The following is a 23,634-nucleotide window of genomic DNA, read 5'->3' on the forward strand; positions in this document are numbered from 1 at the left end:
AGCATACATCCTCCTAGCATATGGCTCTGCATGTGGATGTCGTCACCTTGTGTGACTGTCAGGTTTTATGCGGCAGCTTGTGAAATGTTGATGAAATGCAGTTTTGAAATGTTTAATCTCGTCACACTGTGATGCTTAAGAGGATAAAGATGAAGATAGGGTTGGAGAGCTTTGGTAGTCTAAAGTAGAATAACTGTCCTCACGTTGCATCAATGCAGTGATTGCAATTCACTGAATACAGATTATATTTAACAGAGGTGTTTGACAGACTTATACCTAGTTAAGGCCACTGTTGTACATGAACAGTTATATCCTCCTGCCCACCATATTCCAAAAACTAGCTCCGTATTGGCATCCAAATCGTCTGTACTGCTCCCCAATTCTACCCTTGTGGGTATAAATGTTTATACTTGTCAAAGTATAAATGTTTTATTTATTCTTTACTTGAAAATATACAGGAATATAAACCTATCTGGCATTTAGAGTCCAAAAAGTCACTATCATGACAGCAGGAGTGATTAACAGCTGTTTATTGGACATGTCTTGTGTTTACAGAGTCAGACTCAAAGCTGTGTGTTTACTTGTCTTAAGGAGATCCTTTCTCTCTGACAGCTGGACAGGCCATGTGATGAACAGCCAGAGATCTTCAGGCTCTTCCTCTGCAGTGCAAGCCCCATCACACTGTCTGGGGAATGACCACTTAATTAGAGTGATTGAGTGATTAACATGGCGCCCATCATGGAGGGCACACACACCGTCTTGCTTCTTTATGCACCCATCCGTGAGCTTAGCAACATCAGCCTGTATTTGCCCAAGGGGCGGGCCCCAAGCTTTAAGTACAAGAGCCGCGCCCCTCATTGGGAAAGGCCCGATAATGACCATGACCGGGGAAAGGAGGATCTCACAGTGTCCGAACAAAGAGGCCAGTCTTCCGGCTCCTCCAGCGAACTCCTCAACTCCCAGCAGGCAACAAAGGAGGTTGTTGCTGAGCTCTGCTGGCTGGCGGCAGAGCACCACCAGTTGCTGTCTGATCTCCTATCGCTGTGCGGGGATTGTGCCAACAGGGTCAGGATGGGCAACCAGGATGGGAAGCTCCCGGATTACATGGAGGGTCAAGAAGCTGACCTTGGAGGTCAGGTTCTCAGCAGCAGCAACTATCAGCACTCCCTCACGGTATCTCCGGAGAATAAGAGAGCCACCTCCAAGAGCAGAAAGCTGAAGAAGCTGGGAGGCAAGAAGCTGGACAGTGCTGAGGATTTCCTATACACTAAGATGAAGAAGAAAGTTAGGGGTGAGTCTTCATCCATTGAGCCCTCTGTTCAGGGGAGTGTGTCCATCTCTGTTGCCTCAGTAGTGGAGGAGATCCCAGGGAGGCCGGCCTCTCTCTGTACCTCCGACACCCCAGTAACTGGCTCCTATGTCAGTGCAGCCAGCAATCCCATCCTGCCCATGGAGGAGCCCTTCCACATCACCCGTGAGGGCTGGGACTTCATGGAGGACAACCGGACCTTTGACCCTGACCTGGATTTCTGTAATGACCTCTCTGAGTTTGACAGTGAGTTCTGCCTGGGCTTTGAGTCTTCTTCTTGCAGCTTAATGGAGGGTCTGACCCGACGGGAAAGTGGGAGCAACCTTCGACCAATTAAGAGGTTTGATTCTCCGGGAGAGACATTACCCCAGGATGCATTGGCAGTCAAGTCCGCTCAGCAGCTCTATGAGGAAATCAACCAGAGGGACATGGGGGTCAGGGTTGTGGCCAAGGTGCAGGATGTGGATGGGAGAGTGCAGCATGTCAGCCATTCAAACCCAGACAGGGCTGGGTCAGCTATGCCCCAGCCTGGGACAAGCAGCGGCCAGCAAGACTATGGAGACTGGAAAGGACCAAGCAGAGACTACACCCTGGGAGTCGGTAGGGGAAAGGCAGGTAACAAGCACCCTGAGGGGCTATGGTTGCCCCTGTCCCATACCACTGAAACTTCCTCCCCAGCCAAATCCCACACAAAGAGCCCCTCTTCACCCTCTCTTGCTGAAGTCTTCAACACCTCTTTCCCTGCCTCCAATAGCCTCCAGAGCATGTCCCCAGTGCTGTCCCCTCTATCCTCCAAGCAGACCAGCCCACAGCTCAACCACCGCATCGTGCTGCTATCTGACAAGGACGTGGACCACGAGAGGGACAGCTCAAGTAACGGAGATGAGCCCAAAGTCATCACTGAGGTCATCGACAAGAATGGCAACAAGCGGACCATCACACGTCTGGATCTGAACCTCAGCAGACAGCCAAGCAACTCCAAGTGGAATTCCTCCAGCCATTCCACATCAACAGGTGAGTTAGTGTTATTAAAAATCTCTATGCTCCTCCCTCTTTGAGCACATTAATTAATGTTCTAACCCCCTGCCTTGACATTAATGTTGACATCAGTGCTTTTATCTTCTTAGTAGCATGATGCATTTGTCAGAGAGTAGCCTTCATCTGGCGTCATTGATGCTGGATTGCAAGGGCTGTTATGTAAAGTGAGTTGTGAGATGGAGCAAGAGAGAGATGCCCTGAGAGAGATTTAAGTGTGTGTGTGTGTGTGTGTGTGGTTTTGTGTGTGTTCATTCAGCACCTAACCACTGCAGTTTTCCAGCTAGACCCACTGTTTGAGGTTGTTGCTGAAATGCTCTAGCTATTACTGCAGCATGGCAGCTGTTGAACAGCAACATTTTCTGCACGGGGAGTTTTATATTGCCACTCCAGCTATTTGCTGTATTTCCCACTAAATAAGTTAGTTAGACCAATGAAAATGCTAACAATAATTCATAGGCATTCTTTGCCAAAACATCTCAGTTTGTCCTGTTTAGGTTTTGAATGGTGTGTACTTGTCCTGGCCTTGACATGTGACTACAAATTAAAAACTACTCAAAAGAGTTGTACAAGGGGCAAGCAGGGCCTGAGAATAGTTTCTCTGCTGATGATCCATTTTAACTCTCTCGGCGCCACAGGGAAGGCAGGGATTGGTGGGAGTGTCCCAGATCAAAGACTCAAAGTTGACACAAAGTTTGACCCCACCAGGGTTCTCATGAACACAATGTTAACTGAAGCATTGCCAATTTGTGCTCTGAGGGATCTGCTACCCCTCCCTTAAACCCACATCCTACCCAGTTCACAGGAAACTGACAAAGGATCAGGGACTCAACGGGCACAAGGGTTACAGAAAAAGGGATTAGGATTTCCTTATGTGCAGAACTTCCGACTTGCCAGGCCCCTTTTCTTAATCTGGCCTAATAGGCTGCATCTCATGGTTACAATGACAGAATAAATGGATTAAAACACACAGAGAAACATCATCTTTAGAAAGCCATAGAAATGTCACAAGGCTCAGGTCAAGGTTTTCAATGGGATATTTTTTTTCATCAACAACCATTCTCTTCACTTGACAGGGGCTAGTCTCTCTGCTCCTTTCCAGTTCGTAGCCAGGACATTTTGTGTATAGTAAAAAGTGGCAGCGCGCACAACTCCAAATCTTAAACAATGTATCGGGTGCACAGTTGTAGCAAGGATCAAAACAAACGAAACACCGGCACTCACAGAAAATTCAACAAAAAATTTTGTGACCTCTGGTCTTTTGATCTTTGGAAGAGGTCTCTAACATGGGTTTAAGTTGATATGCCATCCATGCAATCACTACACAAGATCCAAACCACAACCAAAGTTGATGCTGCAACAAATAAACTGCAATAGCAGACAGATGGCCTTCAATTGACTGTGTAATTTACTAATAGACTGTGAATAATACTTGGACAGTGGACCTTTTTTACGTCAGAGAGTTATACCTATAATAAGACCAGCAATTAGCAAGCAGCTATTTTAAGAATGTTGCAAAGAAGCTCTTCTGAGTATCTCTTGTATTTATGACATAGTCCAATACTAGCTCGACCGACGTAGTGATCAGTGCTCAGCTCAGCAAAGCAACAGCTGGAGGGAGAAATAGAGCAGAGTTACATGGAGCTAGGCCAACTGGTGGACATGGGGTAATAGAGAGGCCAGTATTACTCATGTGGAGATGATCTGAATCAGTTCCCATTGAAATAATGACACTGTCCCTGTCTGCCCACACACATGCACACAGATAGTACCCACAACTATCCACATTGTCTGGAATTAGACTCCACCTCATCCATTTTTAGAAAATCCCATGTTCTTTCAGAGGTCAAAATTGTCCCTGCTTTCAATTTGATTATGAGCTTTGCTTTTTGATAAGGGTGGCAGTATTATCTCTCTCAGGAGAGATTGGGCAAATTCTCTATGCCCCATTCAGATACTGTGTGCTGTTTAATTCATGTTGAATCAATAAGCGCTCTGTAAATAACTCAGAAAGAGCAGGATAGACTTACATTGTTGCCTATATCATGCGGTCCACATGCTGCACTCTGTACAGCCCTCACAGTAAAGGCTCAAAGCTAATCCCACTGTTGATTTTGCTGCATCTTGGTAGGTAACTAGATCACCCTTGTTCGTGCTTAATATTTAAATAGACTTCAAATGTTAACACGGATAAATGGACATCACAGGCTCTAGCCAAAAGGGCTAAGTGGGTCAGTGTGAAGCCTCGCCCTTCATGGTTTGCCAATATCTTACTAATTATGATCCTATCTCTTTAATCTGTGCTGTCCTATTGAGGCTCAGTGCTTATTCATGGGCTTGATTATGCTGATGGAAATGTTAATTTTAGAAGAACACATCTTCTTGTTTAGTTCATGTGCTAATGCTTTTGTACTGCAGTCTGTGTAAGGGTGTACTTTATGCATTTACAGAGGTGTGTGTGTGTGTGTCTGTATATATCTGTATTTGTCTTGCATGTAGATACTTTGATTGTAATCATTGTCTATCATTCTAACTCTCTCCTCTCCTCTGAAACCCATATAATGGTAGAGGTGTTGTTTGTTTGTTTGTTTGTCCTATTGTATTAAACAGCTTTCTTTTTTTGGGGGGGTGACCCAAATCACTGCCCACTAAACACTCACACTCACACTCACTCAATCCCCTACTTATTTCGTTGTCTGCGATATGGCAAGTGGTACCTTAATCACATTACCCAATAAGCTGCAGCAAGGTCATATGAAACTGATCAGTGCAAGAGTGAGTCGACATTTGTCTGTATGGCCCGGTTCTCCCTGCTGTCATTCAACAGAAAGTGCACTGCCATGCAACACTGCTCCGCCCAGTGAGGACAAGGGCCAGCTCTATTCAGATAATGAAGTGGATTCTGCCAAAACTAGGCTAAGAGAGCTCTCTCTCTCACGCTGTTGGTCTAAGCTGCATATGACAGCCTGAGAAACAGAGCACAAAGGTCTCTCTCTTATAACCTGTAACTTGTTTTCTGTAATGAGTTACTTTGCTGCGCAAGCACCTTGGCAAATGTTGGATACACTGGATCACAGTGCTTTTGAATGGAAATGGCCTGCATATGCTATTAAAAGAAAGTTTTCAATATGATCGCTTTATAGGTATGTTTCGTCTTGTCACTGTCCCATGAACGCACTAGTGGACTCAAGTGAAGTCAACCAAATTTCTCGTCTCCCAGTCAGAAGCTCCCTTGCCTCTCGCTCAGCTCTGCGTATCCCATCAGCCTCCGGAACTGCATTTGAAATGAGTAATGATGACTCTGTGAGCATCATGTCATGCTACATTACTGCTCTCGCCCTCAGGGTACCGCAGCACTCTCCCCGAGTCTCCACTTGTGGCTGCCCTGCTTACACGGACCTTGGTACTGACAGTCAGTCAACCAGCCAGCCTGACAACTAGACACAGCCAACGAGGCTGCCTGGAGAGACTGCCATGGCAGGCGCGCAAGAAGCCAGGAGATTTATAAATCCTGCATTTTTCATGATTTATATAAAAGTCTATGATCCTCCCTCCTGGTTGGAAGTGATGGAGGGGGGTGCAGGCTGCCAGATGCATTCATCACGCCACAGGGCCCAGTTCTTTTATTTGAATGATGAGGTTATGGATTTTTAGTGGGAGAAATAGGGCACTGGACTCACTGGGCACAGCTCTGTGTGTATGTGTGTCTTTATAATGAATGAGAAAACACACTGTGGGAGGAGGTAGAGTGGTTTTGGTAATTGGTGCCATCTCTCTGTATTTATACTTGCATTGATGCAAAGGATATGCGCTTCTGCCTTGCCTGGCCTTGCTTTGATGTTAGGAGTCCCATAGTAATAACATCAAAGCAATGAACCGGTTCAGTAAGTGCCGCATGTGGACACTAAAAGAGACAGAATATGGGTTTGGTCTGTTGACCGGGAAGGCTGCCTTTCAGGTTTTGGCAAACAACTCTGCTTTTAGCGGTTTCATTGCAGCTTCATACAGTGTTCAATACAGCATCAACAAAGCTGTCTGTATGGATGAGGGATGACAAACTGACAGAGTGACAGGTGGATTAATCTGTCACGGCTGACAACACCTCTCCTGTCAGGATCAGATATTAGACAGACTCTGAACAGCACCACCACCAACAAATGCTGATTCTTTTTCTGTTAACCTGATCATACCTAGCACAGCCCGGCCCAGCTTGGTACAAAACCTCTTAGTCTCTGTTTCACTCCCGCACACATAAACACCCATGCTGTCTGACAGCTGCTCACTTCACACACTCTGATTTCCACTGTCGTATTACTGCACTGTCAGTCAACACCTGGAGGGCTGCTGTGTTGGTGACACACACACACACACACACACACACACACAGAGGTTGGCCTGAGGAAACACACCTGTATGTGGTTTTCTGAGATATTAAAGACTCTATTAAAGTAGTGTGACTTTGCTCAAGGGCAGCGCAGTACGTGTATAGATCCAGACAATGTTTGGTGACTGGTGTTGTCTTGGGTTGGGTCGATCGGTTTGACCATGCAGTTTGTCCCCAGAGAGAAAGGCAAGTGTAATCGCAGCTGCACCCAATATTTATTAAACTACGGATGATTTGATTCACTCTCGGCTGCTAGGGTAGCAGAGAAGATTTAATAGCAATGAGCGCAAAGATTTCCCCAGGCCCAATGAACTTAAGCTCATTGTGAGTGTGTGTGTGTGTGTTGGGGAGAGAGAGAGAGTAATGAATCAACTGCCAAGTGATCTCAGAGCGCAAACAAATGCAGTTAGATTCATTACCTAATGCATCTAGCGGCCTCTGCTCCATATCTGATTACAGTTATTACAATGCAGTGTTATTCTTAGCTAGGAGGCTGTAAAGGCAAAGGTCCAGCAGTGTTTACCACTAATTTACTTTTCATATTGTAATTATCTCATTACCTTGGTGAAAGTCACTGAAATGACCAAGTTGGTAGATACTCTGCCCTCCACTGAGTGTTGTCCCTACACTACAACAATGACAGTGAGGTAGAGCTTTACTGCAGTGAGTTTGTCCACAGAGACACAGAGAGCCGCTCTTCCCCTCCCTGTCCAGATGGTGGCAGCATGGGCTACCTTATACATATTTAATTGACTGACTGGCTGGCTGTCAAATCAGGTGGAGCATGGGCAGCAACCCCTCAAGCTGTTTAACCATAAATATTTAGATGTTTGAAGAGGGATGAAGACCTATAGCAAACACATCTCAATGGGTGTTGTTCTTTGTTTATCTGTTTAATATATTTAATAATTGCGCCAGGGTTTGTAAGATATGGTTATTATTATCACTCTTTTTAATCTGGCTACCTGTAAGCCTTTAAATGAAGCTGGAAGTGAGGAGAGAACAGTGCTGCTGCTTCTGATCAGTAGATTGCTTGGCCTGGAGTGGGCTTAACTCTGCATTTGGAGCCGTCCCAACCTCCAGTCAGCATTTCCCACTGCGGGACCAGGCAGCGCAGCATTATCATAATGAAAAGTTATTAATCTAATCTTACTTTTCTTTGCTGTCCAACTCCCAGTTCACTGGAGGGACTGCAGGCCTTGCTGCTGTCTCATAATGACTTATTGTGTTGAATACTCAAACTGAATTCTAATGCTTTCATTTTTCAATGATGTATTATTCTGCTCTGGCAAGAACCCCCCAGTTAGTTTTGTGTGTGGGCTCTAATAACCGAATTGAAACCATTTGGCTAAGACTCAACCTCTGGGGATATATTCAAGGGGACTTTCAATGCTTTTGAAAAGACTGCTGTGTAATAATGCAGTAATACTGTACGCCCTATTCAACGATACTTAATACATAGAAAAAATTATGAGAGATTTTAGCACCCTATCGAGCAGGAAATTAAGTGTAATTTTCAGTTTCCAGCTCATAATTCAACCCAAAGAGGTGATAGCAGTATTTTCATCTGGTGTTGTCTTACAGCCGGAGGAAATTGAGGTCACCAAGCTTCAAGATCAGTAACCTCCCCCCTCCCACTCGTGCTCTGTATGTTCTCTCCTCCCTCTCCACCTCCTTTTCCTCCTCCTTCCTTGGCGTCACTTTCCCTGCCCCATATATGTGTGTGTCTTTTTCTTGCATGACTGATTCTCTTAAAAGTGAATGAATGCATGCATCAAGGCATGATGTAGAGGAAATATGTGTCTGTTACACATGAGCAGTGAACAAGTGACTTATAGTAGGTTGCATCAAGAGAACAAACCACACCAGATTTCTGCTCCTGCACTGGCGATCGCACCCACAGCACTAGCCTGCTTCCTGAATCTAATACCATGTGATTTGTTTATGGCCATTAACACACCAGCAATCTACGGGTCGGGCTGCGTCTGCAATGTGTCACAGTAAATTAGGAAGGCCAGTAGCTCTGAAGTATGAGTCCAACCTCCCCAGCATACTGCTGCAGATGAAGCACGATACAGAGGGGGAGGGGGGGAGTCCTATGAAATATTGAGATATACCTTTTATCCTATATTAGCCTTGTTTTGTAAGTGGTCTTCAGAGAGTGGTTGGTGTCATGCTGGGTAAAGCAGCGCTTAGATGGTATGGTGTGTGTGTGTGTGTGTGTGTGTGTGAGAGAGAGTGGTCAGGAGAGGGCAGTCTCTCTCAGTGAAGTATGTCTATTTGCCCCCCATGAAAACATTACTCTCCTTGCTGAATGAATGTGTCATCGGATGATTGAACAACAAGGCACACAAACCTATCTGATTTTCCCATTGATTTTGTAGTGGCAGTGCCAAGCAATACCATTCTCTAAGTTATATCATGCAGTGGCTCGGTTCCAGTAAATGTGTCTTGTGTATAAATCAATAGCAGACTGTGGCGTTTGCTTTTGAGACCAGTGCTCTACAGCCACATTTTCCTTATTGGATCAGTGTGGCTTGGCGCTGGTGTTGACGATGGAAGAGGGCTGGCTAAGTGCAGATAAAAATAGCTATCTGTTCCCCAGCCTGCAGCAAAATAGGGGTCTCTCTTTCTGCCTCTGTGATGCTAAAAGATTGTGATGCCTGCCTCAGCCCACTTTTATATCCATACAGGTTACACAGAAAAATAACTTTCCTCAGTCAGTGCTATTCACGTTTTACACATTATCACACATGTTATGCTTGTTTTTGTAATTATTCCATGTTATGATGACATGCACAACATAGAGCATTAATTGTGCATGTATGTGCGTGTGTGTGTGTGTTTCTGTAGAGGATTCCCTCCTGCGTCAGGATGACATTTGGATGCTGGACGGCGATGACCCCCAGGAGCCCCTGTCCCGAGTCCCACGCCCCGATCACCTGGACTTCCTGCGCATTACGCCCCCTGAGGATGACATCATCGGAGACACGCCCTACTATCCCAAGCTGGACTGCACGGTGAGGGCCCACACACACCAGCATTCAGTCCCGCACATGTTACTGTAGGACACATAAGATATCCCTTTATTAATCCCCGTGGGGAAATTCAGGACACATGTATGACTTTGAAGACCAATATTAGCTGTAGTTCTTTTATGTTTATCTTCACACCCAGAGCAACATACTCTTTTTCCCTCGGGGATTGTAACCTATGAGGATTTCTCTCCACTCAGGCATTCAACCACCTGATCATGAACTCTTAGAAATGTATTAACAGGTCAAGGATGCTAATCTGTGGACTGTGGTCCCAAGCCAAAACTGACTGAAATCATTCTGCTCAAACATTTGTTGTTCAGAGCAAAGACAGGAAAATCGTACCTTCTCTTGCGGCCTATTTGGAACGTTTCTGTAACCTATTTTCCTATAGATCGCGTTATACAGAGTAATTAGTGTGCTTTCTCCTTGTTTTTGAGCAGAGCTTGCAATAGAAAATAACTGCCCTGTTTACTACAGGGCATGTGACTTAAGTAATCCTACAGTATGTGTGCCTTCCAAACAAACACACACAGAAACCACTCGTGTTTGTTTGCTGTCTCCAGGTGTTTATAGTCTTCACTGAGGCAAATAAACAGGCTGAGTGAGAGGCGTCTTTGCAGCACGACAAGCACTTCCACAGATAAGTCGGGAACAAACAATACAGTGTAAATGTCGAGCACGCTTTCCCCTACAACCCAGTCTAGCCACTTCATATTATGTCATAAGTTATCTAACCGGGCATCTGGCGTCTGGCAGAATGATGAGAAAAACTATTACTGTCTCTCAGTCTGTCTGGCAGCTACGACTTGGCTTTCATACCTGTGGCTTATGAGACTGATTATCTGGGTGTGGTGGTAGGTGGGTTGTGTATCTGCGTGCCAAAGCATTGTTTTCCCAGGACACAATAACTGCCCCACCTGCAACCTCCATCAGTTAACATGCCAGTACAAAGGCTATAAATGTAGCTCTCATCTCTTGTGTTGAACAGGATTAGACACTGTGGATCATCATGAAGTTGTCAACCATCTTACACACCCGTGGCGTGGCTCCATTGTCACCGTCTTGGCGTCATCCATTTTCATGTCTCGTCTTTCAAAGAAACACAACAATCACGCTTCTCTATTCTACAATGATGCATTCTCAGTGGCACTGTGTTGTAACAGCTCAATACACAAAGGGACACATGTGATGCTGACACAGTCCATTGATGTACTGTTTTTTTTTTAGATCTGCAGTGTTTTCATGACCTGCAACCTGTAAGGGAATTGTTTGCTTTCTATTTTGAGCCAGTATGTGTCAAATCTCAGCCTTGTCTATCAGCAGTGGCTCTTTGTAGTACAGCCTCTGTGGGGGATTTACTGTGCTGTATGTGTATGAGATACACCACTAGTCTTACATAACCTAATGCTGCGGCTACAGAGGCCCCCATCTATGTGTGGATTTACTTTAACTTCTGATGAGGTGCAAAATAATCACTGTCAGTAACTGCTGGGTAAATGTAATGATGCATACGAGAATGACATGGAACAAAAAGGTTTATTTGGAGTAATCACAAAACTGGATTAAGAACATTACAAAGCACTCTTTAAAAGTTTGAAGTGTGCTATATGGTAGATTTGGCTTGGACTGTGCTCAATCAGGCAGTCTGAAGGAATGCATTCAGGAGGAGTGACCTTTGGTTGCTAAGGGCAACCATGGCCTTAGTATGGTTTGAAGAATGCTGCATTTCACTCAGCACTTTGCAGAACTCTCTTCACTCACATTTATATGTAAATCTCTCAGGAGTTAGAGCATGCTTTTGTTCATCTTTGAAGTATTTTCTCATAAAAGCTATTTGGGTATTCCCTGTTTCCATATCAGTGCAAATGCCTCTTGTCACACACAAAGTTTCTAAACTTTTGGAACCTTCTTAGAAAATTCTTAACTGAACAATGTCTTCAAAACAAAACTACCATTCTAGATCAAAGCATTCACTGCCTGTTCTCCTTATTTTCTTTTCATTTCAAGATTATACTGAGATTCATGCTTGAGGTGAGTGAATGAAAATGTCATTTTTCTCCGACAGAATTCACTCCTGTTCTGCCTGAGTGTTCATGAGCTGCTGACCACAAAAGGTTTTAGTGTTAGCGTGTTAGCTAGAGCTGGCAGTAGCCAGACTGACTAATCACTGTGGCCTAAGCCCTGTATTGTAATGGCTCACCACTTAGCTGTGCAGTGCTGGGCTGGACTTCTGTCTATGCACCTGACCAGGGAAAGATTAACTCTCCCTCTGTGTTTAGACTGTTACCTCGGGCAGCCATTTTACGGAAGTGAGCAGAGGTAACCAGACACCTGTGGTGCCGGCCGCTACAGGTCCCTCCCAGGCAGGGTGGGAGGGAGGCGGGCCCAGACTGGGTAGACCAGTGAGGCACATTTTTTTTCCAACCTGAGGGGCTTTTCTCACACACCCGTAACAGCATAGAGGGCTGTCCTGTAAACTGAGACAGACACACGCGAAAGACGAAAGACCCATGCCAGCACAGCAATTTAGTCGCTGACCCAGGCTCTATACCGGCACATACACAGCAAGAGCCCGCAACTCTCCTGAACTTGTCGGAATAGTTGGGAACTTTTTCTGACGTTTGTGAAAGGCGGGTGAACTCCTTCCTCCTGCTTTCCCAGGGAGATTATACCAGGACATGCTTCCAGCCACTGAACAGTGTGACTTCACTCAGAACGTCAGCGGATTCGTACTCGCACAGAGGAAAGTGTACCATACTACTGACAATATACAGTAGATACTTGTCTACATGTGATATAGAGAAAGTCTACTATACGCAGCCTTGTTTTGTGTAGCTAAACAGGATTAAAGGATAGTGTTGTTATAATTGTCGCCCTCCTGGAGAGGGTAAGAGGAGCTGGGGGAATTTGTCCACACAAAGGCTTTTTGTTCCCAGGCAACGGTAGAGGTGGAACAGGAGCAGGTTGGATAGCTGGAGGTGGGGAGATGAACCTTTTGTGACATTTTCAATGGACACTCTGTGCTGGAGCTGCTACCTGGCTCAGTTTGCCTCTATTAGCCCTCAGTGAATGCCACAGGTTGAGTAAAAATGGACAGTGTAAGTAACAGCTCAGATGGACAGGGGAAGCAGCCCTCTGGTTCCTTCCTGAATGTGCTCTCCAGTATCTTCACCTGGGAGAAGTCTGCCTCTCAGGCAGAAGTGGAGTCGGCCGTGTTGACATCTTTCAAGGAGCTTCCTGATGACAAGAATACTCTGGCTGAAGGTGCTGCTACAAATTTTAACAGTGACAACAAGCTAACAGTGGGAGGAGATACACTTCAGGATGATATGGCCGCTCCCTGTGATAAAGGGCAGAATGTTGAATCATGGGAAGTTGAGTCCTGCAAGGAGTCTAACAACAGAGGTAAAGCAGCACCTGCAACCTCAGCTGACCCAGATCTGGTCCAGGTCACTATGGTGGAAACCTATAGCGACACAGAAACTGAGGATGAGGAGGGCGCCCTCAGCAGCATTTGCCAATCAGGGACGCTCACTGGGACCAGGGGGCCCCTCCTCCCTGAGGGGGACAGTAATACAGTGGATCATAGTGATGGCATCACGGGTCAGCTGCCCTGCACTAGTCTTGCCAGAGGTGCCACTGAGGCAGAGGAAAACTACCAGCTGCCTGTGTTTAGAAAACACAGTCTTGTGGAGAGATCCCTCAAGGACAGCTCTGTTCTGTACACTGCCAGGTCCATCAGCAGAAACAACTCTAGGACAGATCTGCTCTCCTCAATTTCTGAACAGGGAGATGGCTGCAGCACTGAGGAGAACACCACCACCAAGCCTGGGCATGTGCAAACAACGGGGACAGGGGTGACCACAACTGACAAATCAGCCATTAGCAGCATAGATGTGGGAACAGATCAGACTAACATGTTTGCTGGAGGAGACTCTTGTTCTGTGCCTTGTCCCTCCGTCACCTCAGGACCTCTGGCTTCGGAGGCTGCACTTGATCATGCTGCCACCGCCTCTCCATTAAAGCAGATAGAAGACCTAGACAAGGAACAGAAGGGGGAAGCACTTGGTCAGAAGGCTGTGGATGAAGAGGGGAGTAGGGAGCCTCTCTCCAGCCACGTCTCCTCCTCTCTCCTCTCCAGCACCAGGACACCTGAAATCTCAGTCCAGGCCTCCCTCATCCCAGAGGAGCAGTCGAACACTATCGGTGGGACAAAGCACCTTTCAGGGTTCAGGCAGCCCATGTCGCTGTCATCTGTTCCTGGAGATTCCCCAGCTGTCATTCAGCCAAGTGCCATTCCTGCCTCGCCCCGAAGTCCGCCTCACACAACTGCCACCAGGACACCAGAAACAAATACACCATCCCCAATTCCATCCCTTCCCACCTCCTCCACCTCATCCCCCTCCAGGGACACGTTGCTCTCTTCAGCCCCTTCTTTCCAGCTGCCAGCTCTCTTCAGTGGGCTGCGGGTGCTGAAGAAGGGAGCGGTGGGGGAGGACAGGGAGACGCTGGCAGAGATCAAGCAGAGGGAGAAGGACGCTGACTTGGCCCTTCTCAACCTGAAGAAGACGGTGAACAAAGCCAAGCTCTTCCCCGAACAAATGACAGCCACTCCAGCCAAAAAACGGACTGAGCTCAAACCAGCGGCTGAAATTAAAGGCAATGTGCTGGGACAGCTCAATCAGCTGCTCAGCCCAGACAACCAAGACGAGACCAACAAGTCTAAGGATGGGCAGGATCCTCCTCCTGAATCCAAACAGAAGGAGCCTGAGATTGGTGAAGAGGGTGTGACGGAGAAAGCTCAAGCCCCAGAAACCACCACATCCCCACTTGGAAGAAAGAAAACCACGGACTTAGCCTATGAAACTTTCAGGAGCATCTTTGGTCCCAAAAATGTTAAAAAGGAAACAACAGAACCTATGGATCTAGAGGCCGTGAAAAAGAAAGTCAAGAATGAGAAGGAGCATCTGAAATCTATCTTTGAGAGAGCCTCCAAATCTCCTGGCAGTGAACTCAAAAGTCCCACAGAGGCTAATGTATGTACTCAAACCCCTATATCATTTCAAATCACTACACCACATACCACCACACTTGCTTGATTCATCATATCATAGCTGATTTGAAATTCAGATTTGCAGAATTTCATATAATCTCATGGATATCCAATCCCACAAGAACAGGGTGTAAATAATGCAAGCCTTTGAAAGTGGTTTGTATTCTATGCTTTCTTGAGCAGATGAAACCTGATGCTCTAATTCTAGGTGTCGGTGTCAATTCATTGTTCGGGTATATACTCATGATGTTTTTTTCTCCCCATAGACTGAGATCACATCCCCTACAGACAGCGAGGACCGGACCCCAGGGCGCCTGCAGGCCATCTGGCCCCCGCCCAAGCCCAAGGATGAGGAGGAGAAGGTGGGGCTCAGGTACACCGAGGCAGGTAAGAACCTGGAGCTTCAAACTGGAGCTCATAGCTATGGACACTGTTGCCTGTATTTACATCTCAGACCAGGAATGCTGACCGATGAAGTTTACACTGACACACCATACACTGATTGGCTTTGTTGATACAGCCCAGTGCCTCTATCACAGAATGGTATCTCTCTGGATGGAAATTCTCCTGTACCTGTGAGGACACTCGATCTATCCTTATTTGCTTCTCATTACTGCACCCTGAAACAAAAATAGACCCTCAGCCACCACCCTCTTAACCCCGAGCAGACACTTTACTCACAAAACTCTTAATCTTGCTGGCTGATCTAATAGGGAAGTGAGACAAACCATGCAGAGTATCAGCAGAAAGGTGTAAGATATCCTTTAAATCCATCTAAAGAAAGAACACAGTGAAGCTGTATCTCTACACTAATGCTGCTGTTTGTGTGGGAGCTGTTTTGTGGCACCTCAGGGTGGCATGTGTGGGTCTTAGGAAGGTACAAACATTTTAGACTCTGGGCAGCAGGCCAGGTTTGGCCCATCTTGTACTCTAAGGGTGGACAGACACACAAATAGGTTAAAAGCACACATGAGTGTCAATGGGCTGATTGAGTTACAAAGAAAAGTGCATTCTTTCCATGTTGTGGGTGCAGTGATATTGTGTTGCCTAAAAGTGGTTAATGTGTGGCAACAGCAATGTGTGGCTGTCCTGGATGTTCTCTGTGGTGTGGCTTCATCCCGGAAAATGGATTAAGACTAGCTAGTGTGGACTATTCTGGTGGTTTTCAGTCTAGGATCAGGCTTTATCTTTGTCTAGGAGAGTAGCACGTGGAATTCAAAAAGCAGAGCAAAGGTCCAGACTGTTGGCTATATAGATAAAACAGCATAGTATGTGTGTGTGTGTGTGTGTGTGTGTGTGTATGTGTATGTGTGTGTGTGTGTACATATTTATTCAAATACCTGGCTGTTAATTCACAACACATTTATGATAATGCATTAGCATCTGTGAAATCACATTTATGAATACTGTGTATGGTGGTTTTTCTGGTCAGCAAGGTTATTATTGTATTTTCAGATTCATACTAATATGTCACTCATGAAACAACTTGTTCATGTGTGGGCCCCTAGCTAATTATTTAAGTGAAATATGTTAAAAGGTAAATCTATCCTAAATCGGAATCATGCTCATTTTATTCCTATGATTTTGGACATTTCAGTCTTGATTTGTGAACATGAACAAGCCCCTCACAAAGGTAGAAATGAGAGCCAAAACTCAATAGTCAAATCCTCAAATCAATTCAAATCAAGAGACAAATCCTGTAGTTGCCACATAGACAGAACATGACAGATGTTTCAGACACAATGATATCCAGAGTAACCTAATGGGCATATGGGCACATTTTGTAGTTCATGCTACAGTGAAATTAAGCCCAAGATCAAACAAATATTGTATGAATTGATAGTTAGCCTCCAGTCTATTGTCCATGGGGTAGCTGCAGGTGTTGTTTCAGTGGGAGCACAGCCTCGGTTCTCTGGTTTTTAGCCTGAAGTTATACATGTTCCCAATTATTCATTTTAACACAAATTCTGTTTTAGGCTGGATTTTTCACTTTAACAGCTTTTAAGTACTAATGAATGCACTTGTTTGCATTATGTGTGTTGACCTGACTAATGATCTGTTTTATGTCAGCACTCTGTAATACAATAGAACAAATTAAGCATTACTGAAGCATTCACATTAGCCAGCTGTGTAATTTAAAACAGGTTGGTTGAGTTGGAAATACATTACAGTGAAAGTGACCCACCCTTCAGTAGAATTTTGCCAGTCAAGACAGAAATAACTCTTGTCTTGTAAACCAGCTTGGTAGTACGCTAATCCTTCAGCCAATAGTTAATAAGAGAATATTACACAGATACATCATTTTCTATCCCCACAGTGGCACAATACGTAATCTGTCTCACTATGTAAATGCAATGAAATCCTAGCAATGAGTTGAGATTATTGCATGGACGGCCTATCAAAATTAATCCCTCCAATGCATATGAGACCATGATCATTAGTCTTACGTGCCAACAGATAGTGTGTGTTGTAATGCGACTGTGCTTGTTCTGCCTCCTTTTAGAGCACCAGGCTGCCCTCTTGCAGCTGAAGAGAGAATGCAAGGAAGAGTTGGAGAAGTTACATGTAAGTCATCATATGACTTCTGCAAACATTTTGAAACACAACACTGACTGCAAACATTTAATAACGTATGTGAAAAAAGTAGTCCAGGTGTCCCTGTGAGGACGGACTAGTTCCTTCAGCTGGATGTTGGCCAAATATTAGCACAGTAGGTGCACACATACACTTCTGGTATACAATATTAGAGTGAGTTGAAATACACTAAAGAAATCTTTAGCAATACAAATGTGACAGCAATTCCAATGTGTGAAGTCTGTGAAATTCAGTTACTTTTTTCAGTTCCTTGTGGAACATCTATTCAATCATAGCAGTTTTCCTGTCCTTACACAAGATGGCGCTAAGTAAACATGAAATCTTTAAGTCAGTGGCTGGCTTGCTGCAAACTCCTGGCAAGTACTAACCCAGTGTGGCTCTCGAAACCCATCAGATGTCACGGCTGTTTGCAATTGCTAGTTGAATTTTGGATGTGCATTGTTAGTCAACCTGTCAATGAAGTCCATTCTGTTTTCTTCTTCCTGTTGTACACACTCACATTCCTAGATAATCAGTGCTTTCCAAGTACTGGACAGGTAAAAAATATACACCTTTTATCATACTTTGTCAAATGTAGTGTTTGTCTGGGTAATGAAGAGAGATTCACACTGACCAGTCATTTTGTGTGTCGGAATTTGTGTGATAACATGTTTAACAATCAAAATTATAATCTGATGTCCTGATCCATGACTGTGACATGACATTCAGCACTTTTATACCAAAAGTTTAATGTTTTTTAGTTGCTGAATGCATTCATCTCATTTATTCATTTAGTCATTGAATATGGTATTACTTGATTCAATTATTTCAGTGATTTAAGATATATTCATCTAACTGAGGGCAGATTATTCTTAATGCAACTATAAACTATATAGTGTTCTAAGGTTAAACTGTATAGTGTAGTAAAAATTTCAAGAAATGAAATCTGTAGCACTAGATTGCTTTCAGAAAGATGCCCTCTCACAGTGAGCAGATGTTAATGCTTTTAGACTGATCCTTTGAAAGAATGAAGAATGAAAGAGTGTTAACTCTGCCGGTAACATGATGATGACAAGAAGGATATAATTAGGTATGCTTGCCACCCATCTTGTTTGCCATGTTTTATGCAAACCTAGAATATGTAGCTGTGATATTACGCCTTCCAGATGTTCTACCTCTGCCAGTTCCTCTTTTGATATGAGGAGATCATTATTAACACACACACACAGATCTGTGATTTGAAATCACTCCAACATGAAAGCTCACTCCAGCTCTGTGTTGAAGATGGCAGTGTTTTGTTCAGCAGAGGCTTTACAGGAAAGGTGGACTAACTTAAAGCAAAGTTTGAAACAGTTTCTCACAGGTCTAATTGTTTTGTTTCCTCTCTCTACCAAGTTGACCAAGAGTCAAAGTTATACCCACGGAAGACAAAAAGAACATGCTGCTAGACATATTATGTAATGTATAACGCTGAACAATTGCTTCATGGAAAGTTTTCTTGAAAAGTCAGCTGAACTCAGAAATGATGGGTTTCTCAGTCTGAGTCTGCTTAAAGCCTTTCATTTGACGCTGACCCTTAAAGGAACGATACTGACACTGAGAAACATGGACTGCAGTTGGGCCATGGGAAAGGATGGGAACGTGCCTAATTCACTTTCTAACTGACCACAAGTTAATAAGGAACATGTGTAAGATTCATTGCAAAACAATTTCCTTTTCCTCTCAAATCAATACTGCTCTTTGGTTGGATTATTTTTCATTGTTTGAAATGTCAAATGAACACTGAGCTTAGCAGATTTCCAATATGTAGCCAGTTATTAACTTTGGTTAGAAAAAATAAATATGGAAATTAAGTCAAAAACAAAGCAAATATCATTTTGATGTGATTATGATTTTTCAGTGAAGAGTCCTCATATTCATGTCATTTCATTTCATAAGGATAATCATACACTGTCCTCCAAGTTCATTCAAGGAAACCTGCAGTCAACTACCTTATATGGTCATTTTACATGTATTGAAATGAGTCTGCAGTTTCTGATACCCTGACTTAGTTTTGGTTTTGTTTGTGGCATTCTGTTGTCGCTCCTTCCAGGCAGACTTTGAGCTCCAGATCTTCCAGTTGCGAGGTGAGCACGCCGTCTCAGTGTCGCGGCTGGAAGGAGTCATCGCCAAGATGCAAAGAGACCGGGCTTACAACGCAGGCCAGGAGCGTGAGGTCCGCGAGGCCTGCGTGTCTACTGAAGACGACCTGACACCCAAGGCCTTCCGCAACGTGTGCGTCCAGACGGACAGGGAAACCTTCATCAAAACCCCCGAGGGCGAGGGCGGCTGGCCCGCCCAGAGCCCCACACAGAACGTGCCTAAGAAACTCAACCTGGACACTATTGGCCTGAGCCTGGGGGGCAAACTTGAACCGGCCTCTAGTGCTCCTGGACCACCTCCACCTCCACCTCCTCCTCCTCCACCTCCTCCCCCTCCCCTGCCAGGCTATTCAGGACCGCCGCCCCCACCTCCTCCCCCTTTGCCGGGCAGCGCGGGACCACCGCCGCCCCCTCCACCTCCCCCTCTCCCCGGCGGTGGCCCACCGCCTCCTCCACCCCCTCCCCCGCCTCCTGGCCTACCTGGAGCCGGTCCGCCTCCCCCTCCGCCCCCTCCAGGCTGCGGCCCCCCACCTCCTCCGCCCATGGGGGGCTTCGGCTTCGGGTTTGGTCAAAAGGTGGACAAGGCCCCGCGGAAGCCCACCATCGAGCCGGCCTGTCCCATGAAGCCCCTGTACTGGACCAGGATACAGATCCAGGACAATAAGTATGTAACATCGCTGAAACCCGCTCATATTGCACTTTCACAGCCATCATGCATTATCATTATCAGCTGTTGCCCACGCTCATATTCAATCAGACACCCCAGTCCCGAGATATGTGAGAGATTCCCCAGTCTGAGGGACCCTGAGATGCTCCGTAATTGTAAGTGGATTATCCAGCCCATTTACAGTGGCTGTGGTTGTTGCCTCTATCCAGGCTTCCAGCTTTATGGCCTTGTATTTCCATGGCTGGATTAGTGGGGGGAAGTCGAGTTGTGGTTCGCACTCTCTCTGGTCCTGGCCGGCACTGGAGGACTGACTGACTAGGCCACAGCAGTTTCATGTCAGCTATAAATTTTACAGTAAACGGGCAAGTTAAGGGGCATTAAATGGGTCAGATGTTTAACTATAGCTGGATCAACTGTGTGATCTGTGTTAATGGTGTGAGGTTCTGAGTTATGAGGGGAAACACTGTAAGCTTTGAAATGATGCCAGGTGTATAAGTGTAAGCTGAAACACGACGTACAGTTGGCAGCATACAGGAGAGACTTTTTAGGGAAGCTGCATAAAGAATGGAGAACAGAGGTTTTAGGAGGGTTCAAATTCAATTAAAGGCATAATCTGGTCGATTAGAAAGTTGTCTTGCATGGAAGGTTTTCTCTGGGTTTATATATCATTTACTTTTCCAAGCTAGCTCCCTCCACGGTTTGCAGGAGTCAGGGCCTGTTCACTGGAGTTGTTTTCCTCAGTCCTTCAGAGAGCAGTGTGAAATCAAAGGGAGGATTTTGGGACAGTATCATTATGTCCTCAGCAGAAAGCCTCTTGGCCGCCCTGGACAAATACTTTCACCATTGCAATAGGAAGCCAACAGCAAGCAGAAACAATTTGACTTACTTGACCCTAATTGAGTCATTGGCAATGCAGTTGATTGTTCTGGTATTTAAGCCATGATGAGCCTGCCAACCTTTGTGTTGCTATGTGGAGTCCAGCTTCTCTTGCTCATTGTAAATGGTCCTTGACTTTGGGAGGCTGACCTGCCAAAGACCCATGACTTCACAGACATAAACACATGACAATAAGCTGGAAGCACAAGTGCGATGTGTGAATGATAGTAGAAAAGGTCTAACTCAATAATTAGTGACGTACAGCGTATTATGGACGCTATCTGTCAAAAACCTTTCTTTAGGATGAGTTTGGTTGTTGATCACGGGTGTGGCTGACGTCCCGTTCATTAAGAGAGCTGGGGAGGAGAAGAGCAGAGAGGGTTAGATGTCTGACTTTCACTGAACAGAGACGTGGATAGTGTAGTTAGCGGAGGCGCGCTGAACTCTGAGATCCTCTTGACTCAGGACACCTCCTCTTTCTGCCTCTGTTTGCTTTTTCCATGTTACTCAGCAACTGCTGAAACACAACATTGCCTCCCATATTCTTCTTCATTTGCTGGAAATGGTCTTTTATTACAGAAACAAGCTTGTCTTAAACTCTGCACTGTTGAAACACTGTGAACACTTGTTATTTTAATCACCTAGCTCATAAATGTTGCTTTTTAAAGTAGATGTTTCGGTCCGGTTTAGGAGGCATTCTTGCCAAGTATTTGTCGTACAGCAAAATGGAGAATGGAAATAAACACTCGGCAGGTTGAATAAACATCAAATAAGCTTCTACAAATAGACTACACAATTTGTTTATCTCAAATAGAGTAAAACTAACTTTGTTGTTTCCACTTTGGCCAAAAAGTCAATTCTGTAAGCACTCTCATCATAACTGTGATCAACTTGTCATCACTTCAACCTCAGTTTGTGATGCATGGTTTTATGTTGAAATACAGTAATATAGATCACAGACTTCAATCATCAATCTGTTTCCAGCAACAACACACTGTGGGGCTCTCTGGAGGAGCCAGACATCGTCAACACCACAGAGTTTGAGGATCTTTTCTCCAAGGCCACACTGCAGCCAAAGAAGAAGCCACTGTCCGACACCTACGAGAAGAAAGCCAAAACCAAGAAGGTACATTCAGCCGCTTCCCTCTTTCTGCACTCATATAGGAGAAAGCACATTGAGTGCTCTTTGGAAAGTGACGGGTGAGGGCTGCTGGACTTTCCATCCATTTTAAAACTGTCAGCGATAATGGTAATGACAGTAGTGCAATTAATCACATATTTATGTTGCTTTACAGATAGTTATCGTAGGCAATTCTTTTCTCTTACTTCAGCCACCCGCGGACGTAAGTAGCATGCGTTCTTATCTAGCTCCTTTTGAGAAGGGTTTTGTATGCTGTCAGGTTCAATCATAAATCAAAGCAAGAAATAACACAAAGTGTACCAGGAAGAAATGGATTTCGGCTCTCCTCAGGTCCTCCCCCAGACTGCTGCCTGCAGTTGCCAGGTCTTGTACTGGGTCAGCCCCGGCTATCAGTTTATAATGACTTCACTCCTTCCTGGCCTTTTCATGACGAGCCAACCTAGCTGTGCAGGATTGTAATGTAGGAAGAGCTTCAAAATCATGTTGGTCAAGTTTAAGAGTTCATGCACCATGTTTTGCATTGGACCTACCATTTTTTCCCCTACCCAGCAAAGACACACTTGTTGATGTCAAGTCAAATGCTGCAACTCTGCACTTCTTCTGTAGCCAGAGCTGTGTCAGCGGTCTGGCTGCCTGGTCCTTACTGTGGCGTCCAAGCAGTTAAAAATCGGCCACTGGCCCAGACTGTCCCCTCTAAATCCATACACGTCCCCTATTCTGATCAATTTGTTAAGGCTCCAGGCCACTCCAGAGGGCTACAGTGTGTGTGTGTGTGTGTGTCCATGTGTTCTTCTATCCTTCGTCTCCATCCTTACAACTCTCCAACCAGTCTGGTCACTCTGAAGCGGCAATCGTTCCAACATTTGATCCAACTCAGACAGCCACATCCAGACACAAATCCTGCCAACTGTCTCCTGTCTAGGCTTACGTCAGCCTGTGAGAGGTTTGACCCCACTAATGCAACACTATTGAAACAAATTCATATCACTGGAGGAACTTTCTGTACAGCATAGAATTTGCATTGGTGGTTTTCATTTGAGAGAGGGCCCTGTAGGGTCTTCAGTATAGATATTGTATATTGGATACCTATGATTTGATATCTGTGTTTAGACGTTTTGTCCTCAGTATTGTGATTATAGAGGAGCCTCATACATAATATGAAGGTCTGTGTTTAGGGCCAGCGAGAGCGGTCGCAGTCCAACTCTACGATTACACAGGGAGACGGCACGGTGAAAGCGAATATGCAAAGGCATGGTTGTTTTCAGCCCACTTGGCAGCCCAGCTCATTGGAAAGGTCATCATAATAAAAGTTACTTGTTTACTTCTTCATTTTTCTATCCCTAAAAGTTTATATTCTGAGTCGAAGAGAAATCATCTGAATCATCAACTTATGATTGCTTCCCAGAAGTTCAGCTG

At 45.1% G+C, this 23,634-nt stretch overlaps 1 protein-coding gene across 2 annotated transcripts in view; it reads left to right on the plus strand.

The window, feature by feature from the left end:
* The first annotated feature begins 726 nt into the window (after positions 1–726).
* LOC139643720 (formin-like) overlaps positions 727–23,634 on the plus strand; it is a 51,074-nt gene continuing 28,166 nt past the window's right edge. The window contains exons 1-6 of one of the 2 annotated variants that reach the window (XM_071518963.1): positions 727–2,323; positions 9,582–9,748; positions 15,086–15,206; positions 17,323–17,384; positions 19,486–20,198; positions 22,062–22,203. In XM_071518963.1, the coding sequence (XP_071375064.1) occupies positions 727–2,323; positions 9,582–9,748; positions 15,086–15,206; positions 17,323–17,384; positions 19,486–20,198; positions 22,062–22,203 (2,802 nt within the window). Of the gene's footprint in view, positions 2,324–9,581; positions 9,749–12,256; positions 14,803–15,085; positions 15,207–17,322; positions 17,385–19,485; positions 20,199–22,061; positions 22,204–23,634 lie in introns of those variants that run through there. The other variant, XM_071518962.1, reaches the window with a different exon arrangement.

The sequence above is a fragment of the Centroberyx affinis genome, unplaced genomic scaffold (genome assembly GCF_046629955.1).
Source record: "Centroberyx affinis isolate AG114_WGS23_722 - 3 ecotype Tasmania unplaced genomic scaffold, CSIRO-AGI_Caff_v1 ptg000646l_1, whole genome shotgun sequence".
NCBI classification, from domain to species: Eukaryota; Metazoa; Chordata; class Actinopteri; order Beryciformes; family Berycidae; genus Centroberyx; species Centroberyx affinis.